The sequence below is a fragment of the Micropterus dolomieu genome, linkage group LG23 (assembly GCF_021292245.1).
Source record: "Micropterus dolomieu isolate WLL.071019.BEF.003 ecotype Adirondacks linkage group LG23, ASM2129224v1, whole genome shotgun sequence".
Classification (NCBI taxonomy): Eukaryota; Metazoa; Chordata; class Actinopteri; order Centrarchiformes; family Centrarchidae; genus Micropterus; species Micropterus dolomieu.
The window spans coordinates 31493140-31498915 of record NC_060172.1 but is presented as its reverse complement, the minus strand read 5'-3'; the positions used below and the strand labels follow the sequence as shown (position 1 = coordinate 31498915).

General features: G+C 36.0%; 1 protein-coding gene across 1 annotated transcript in view; it reads left to right on the top strand.

Moving 5' to 3' along the window:
• The window catches only part of LOC123963788, a 63192-nt gene that overhangs the window by 46848 nt on the left and 10568 nt on the right, over positions 1–5776 (top strand). The window contains 5 exon segments of the mRNA XM_046040833.1: positions 1190–1319; positions 1427–1560; positions 1667–1826; positions 1917–2020; positions 2965–3068. Of these exon segments, the coding sequence (XP_045896789.1) occupies positions 1190–1319; positions 1427–1560; positions 1667–1826; positions 1917–2020; positions 2965–3068 (632 nt within the window).

The following is a 5776-nucleotide window of genomic DNA, read 5'->3' as shown; positions in this document are numbered from 1 at the left end:
TCTCCCCCCCCCCCCCTCTCTCTCTCTCTCTCTCTCTCTCTCTCTCTCTCTCTCTCTCTCTCTCTCTCTCTCTCTCTCTCTCACTCTCAGTGGTGGTTCTAGACCAATTTTATTGAGGGGGCCAAACTGGGGCCAATTGTTTTGTCAGAGGGCCACATTCAATCCGGGTCAAAAGAGAGAAACGCAGTGTTCAAGCTTTCAGAATGTCTTGTTTAGTATATAATTTAATGTTTTAGTATGTTTCAGTAACTTACAGTTATTTGTTTCAGTAACAGGATCTTTTCAGTAACTTAGTTATAGTTTTTTTAAATTACATTATAAAAGAAACCATTCCTGTTAACTTTAGCTCAAGTTACAGTACATTCTTTGATGCAACACTTTGTAAGGCTTAATGAACAGTAGAAGCGCTGGTGTATTAGACATTCTCTGGATCCCAGTTTGTATTTTGTATCCCACTATAACTTTTGCTAGGAAACAACAAACTTCTCCACATTCACCCCTGTTAATAGTCTTGATCTGAAGTATACACAAAATTAAATACTTGATAGTAGGCCATCAACTGTGCATTATGGAGGCTGATACATATTTTGGCAGACTGCATGTCCAGCCTGGTTGGACCTGTAGGCTACTGTTATTGCTTCTTGTTTATGAAAAGTGCTGTTTAAATACAATGCATGATTAAATTGTTATGATACTCAATTCCAGCAATATCCAAAGGCTATCCACGCAATGGTAATGTGGATTACAAGGACAAAATATTGTCTCCAAAGCTGCATTCAGTTTCATGTACATTTCGAGTCAATTAGATGTAATGTTAAGGCGAGCAATGTGTTAAACTGATTACAGCGGTCCGGTGGATTTCAGGTGTAAGAAAGGGAATTTGTGGGGAACTGATAGCAAGGTAGAGAAGAAAGAGAGCCACTTGTTTAATTATGGCTATTTGTGGAGCTTTTTCATTCACCACGGCTCCGTCTACAGCAGAACTGTGACAACAGCTGCTGAAGAGTGACGTCAAAGTCACATCAGTGGACCACATTTGAAAAGATCAGATTCAATGTGACTTGGCCTGTTCACACTGTCCCAAAAGGATCAGATCTGGGTCACATATGAGCAAAATAAAACGGTTTTGGGTCACTTTGGCCTGGCACAACTTTGTTGCAATGAGATGCTGACTTTATTTAACCTCCAGGTCCAAACCCAGACAAGGACCCTGTTAAGCCTGGACCTAAGCCTCCAACCACCCCTGATGCCTGTGATTCAACCATGGTCTTGGACGCTGTCACCACCCTGCGAGGAGAAATGCTCTTCTTCAAGGGCAGGTATTGTAGACATACAGTAGAACACTCACTTATCTGAAAGTCCATTAAGAGTGTTCTTCACACAAGAGCTGATTTATGAACTAACGTCTGTTGTTGTGTGTTCTCAGTTTCTTCTGGCGTAGCTACCCCCAGAGTGCGACACCACAGCAAAGTCTCATCACAAACTTCTGGCCCAACGCCCCCATCAACATCGACGCTGCTTATGAAAGCCAACAGTCAGACAGAATCTTTTTCTTTAAAAGTACTTGTTCTCTGTATCTACTTAAAGCACATAATCGGACACTATTTTCAAGACATTATTTCTCTTTACATGCATATACTAAAAAATGTGTTTAATCTCCATACAGATCATAGAGTGTGGGCTTTCAGTGGCTATAATCTTGTACGTGGCTATCCTAAATCAATTGCCAGTGTTGGTCTGCCCACAAGCGTGAAGAAAATCGATGCAGCGCTCTATGATGCAGAATCTCGCAAGACTCTGTTCTTTGTAGACAGAGGGTACTACAGGTGTGTTCAAAGTATACATTAATTTCAGTTTGTGCTATTCTTTTACCTTTTCCCTTCTTGAATACATCTAATTGCTGTCTGTTTCTACAGTTATGATGAGGCCAAAAGGACTATGGACCCAGGATTCCCTAAGCAATTAGATCAGACCTTCCCCGACCTGACCAACAAGGTGACTGCAGCTTTCCAGTACAGAGGTGAGTAGCTTTTAAATCTGAGTTTCCAAATCAGGACTACTAGCATGAGATATTCAGTTTTCTGACAAGAGGATTAATGCTGAGAGTTACTTGATCAACTCTCCTCTCAAAAAATTAAGCTACAGCCAGGAAACAGTTAGCTTAGCTTAGCATAAAACAGGCTGGAAACAGAAGAAATCAGCTAGCAGATACCCTGACTCTGTCCAACGGTAACAAGATCTGCATTGCGGCACCTGTAAAGATCACTTATTATGACGTTACATCTTGTATGTTTAATCAGAGCTAAACTAAGGTGTAAAAACTAGGGCTGTTACTAACCACTATTTCATCTGCATCATCTAAGCAGCTGATCAGAGTGAAGACTGAAGCTTTCCACACTTGGGAGGTTTTAAGTTGTGAAAATGTTAATACCGTAGCTGATGTTTTGTTGTTTTATTAACTTTACTGTTCACATCACTTGGGAATAAACATCGCTACGGCCCAATGACGTCATGAACTAATCGATTATTAAATCCGGTTGCAACTATTTTAATTATCAATTTTTGTCAATTACATCGATTATTCGTTGCACTACTGGTAAAAACAGCGCTGCACTGTTTACTTATTCTGCTTATTGTATTTCTGTTATTTCTTCTTGCTTTTCCCTGTGCTTCTTTGCCAATTTAAATTTCTTGGACGGGCACAGTGACTTCCTGGAGGCTCCACTGGTTGCTTGGAAATTAGTGATGGGAAATTGTTATTTAGTGAGCTTGTAATTAGGTGCTATTAGGCAAATTGGCAGAGCCAGACTAACTGTTTTCCCTGCTGACCTGCCTTAATGCTAACCGCCTCCTGGCTCCAGCTTCATATTAAACAAACAATCAACTCATCTAACCTTGCAAGACAGCGAAGTGTATTTCATAAAATGTTTAACCATTCACTAACTTTGAGCCTCTGTTCGGCAGGTTTTGCTTACATCTACAGTGGACCCTATATGTTTGAGTACAACCTGGAGACGAGGAGGTTGTACCGTGTGCTGAGGAACAGCTACTTCTTGCGCTGTACTCACTCCTAGGCCAGTTAACTAGCTGTGAAGGAGGGGAAGTTGTTTATGTAGCCAAATGTACACTGAAAAAGTACATTTCATATATTTCTATTATTCCAAATATTATATTTTCAGCATTTAATTCACATTTAGAGCTGTAAACAAACAAAAAGTATTAGAATATATTAATAAAATGTGACATTTTTGTATACTGTCTACATGTCTGTTATATGTTGATACAACCCCCAGAAAGGTTCATTACAAAAGAGGTCTAACATAATCAAGAGTCATGGAGTTGCAAGAACAAATATTAAGTAAACAATGAAAGGTCCCATAAATCAACCCTAAACAACAATTAACAACCTCAACAACAGAATAACAGGTCTTATGGGCTGGCCAAAATTAAGTAAGTAAAGTGTATAGTAAAAATGCTTTCTCAACCAAAAATCTAGTTAGTTATACAGAGCATCAGGGGGAATGTGAGAAATATACAAAATCTATGTATTATGGCGGATGTATTCCCCTGCATGCTGCTCAGAGTCATCTCAATCAGTGTTTCTCCATCTCCTCTCACACCATGCGCATGCCGGCAGGAGAGAGAGTGCGTTACTACTCTGTAAAAAAAAAAAAAAAAGTAATTAAATAGAAAATAACTTTAAATTTGTACAGTATTTTTTTAAAATGTAATACAAAACTCTGTAAAAGTACAGACATTACCTGTAAATTAACAACCCAACTGTTATTTTATGTTTTAAGCCAAATTACAAATTACATTTATTTCTCTTTTGTACAGAGATCCTGTGTAAAGGTATAACATTAAATTACATTTACTCATTTAGCTGACACTTTTATTCAAAACGACTTACTACTTAATTGCTACACATGTCAGTGTCTTGCTCAGGGACATTGGTGGATGTGTCACAGCGGAATGTGAACCCGGGTCTCTCAAAGGCATGTGTCTTATCCACTGTTCCATCGCCACCCTGTTTGATTAATAAAACTTTACTATTATTACATTTTTATTTATACAATGGAAGAAAAACATCATTAAATGCAGTTCAAACTAAATAAACATATTTCTGTTTTATCTTTTTAAGGCACCATATTGTACAAAATCCACTTTTTCATGTCTTTTCAACTTAAATATATGTCCCCAGTGTGTCGCAAAGACCCCAAACTAGGAGAGAAAAACATTATCTATCTTTTTCTCCTTTTCCCATACAAGCCCATTTTCACTCAAGCCATAATTTCTTTGAATGACACGTTTTGTTTGCTGTTTCATGTGTCATTGTCATGATCATATGACAGATTAGTTAGTACTTTAACACATCCAGAGGTTTGCCATGTCAAAGTTTTTCATCACAGAACGAGCCTAGTTCAGCCATTTTTTCTTTCATCCCCATAATGTGGTCATACTGTGTGTGAGATGGGAAGTGATTGGTTGACATCATTTTATATAATAAATTATAGTTAATTGTAAATCTCTAAATATGATTTCAAGCAGAAATGTAAGAATAATCAATAATAATAACATTTAAGGCTGATCTACATAGGTCTGAAAATAAAAATCCAAGTGATTGTAAGGCCGTATGTTCTAAAACTGATATTTAATATATTTTTTATTAAGATAGAGGACATATGTTTGTAATTACATTTTAAGAAGGACAATGTCAAACATTTAAAATCAAAGCAAGAATACCATAATTATTATCATATTCTTGATTATAATTCATTTTAGTTTAAACCGCTGTGTTTTTTCCATCCCACCCCTGTGTTTTTTTCATCCTAACTGGCTGGGACAGAAGAAACAATGCAAAACTTCCATGCTAAGTCAAATTATTCCAAGTTTGTACAAAACCTGGCATTAATAGCACATGTGAGTTGTTGACCACAGCCAGCAAAAACTTGTTTCTGTCTGTAATCTTATCTATTAAAATTACATTTATCTAAAAAGTGTCTAAATGGTCCCGTTTCTACCCTACTGAATACACCGTTCTCAGCCCCTACTGGTACTATTCACTAATAGAAGTATTTAATATATTATATAATAATCAAGTGCCATGTATCTTAAAAATATGTTAAAAGTTGCAAATCAATGATGATATGCTAATAATGTTAGCAATATTAATATGTTTATATTATACATTTATATTGTAATTATTGCTTAAATGCATTACTATTTGTATTTTTATATTTATATTTATATCCCTGTAATCCCACCTTCCCCTTATTCATGCATTTATACACTCATACTTATTTATTTATTTGGTTAATTATTAAATTATTTTATTTCACCTAAGTGTTTGTTTTTTGTTTTTTTTGTTTTTATTTACTTTTAAAATTGTATTTATTTACTTATTTTTATTCTTATTATTAATATTTTTATATATGTTTGTTTGTTTGTTGTTTTTATTGATTATTTACTTTTGAATTTCTGCCTTACCCTCTCAAGCCCCCCTGATCGATACCCCTACCCTCACTCTCCCTCCTCTTACCAGGGAATTTAAAAAAAAATAATAATAATAATCATAATAATAATAACAACAATAATAAAATTAAATAAATAAAAATAATAAGATTTACTAATAAATAAACGTTCAGCACAGGAACAGATCCACTCCGACTGGGCCTGGGGTCGACTGATGTGGGCCAAAAAATCCCTCAAACAAACAATTTTAATTTTCTTGCTGTTGTTTTTCTTTATCTTTTTCTAGTTAATCCCCCCCCCCCCT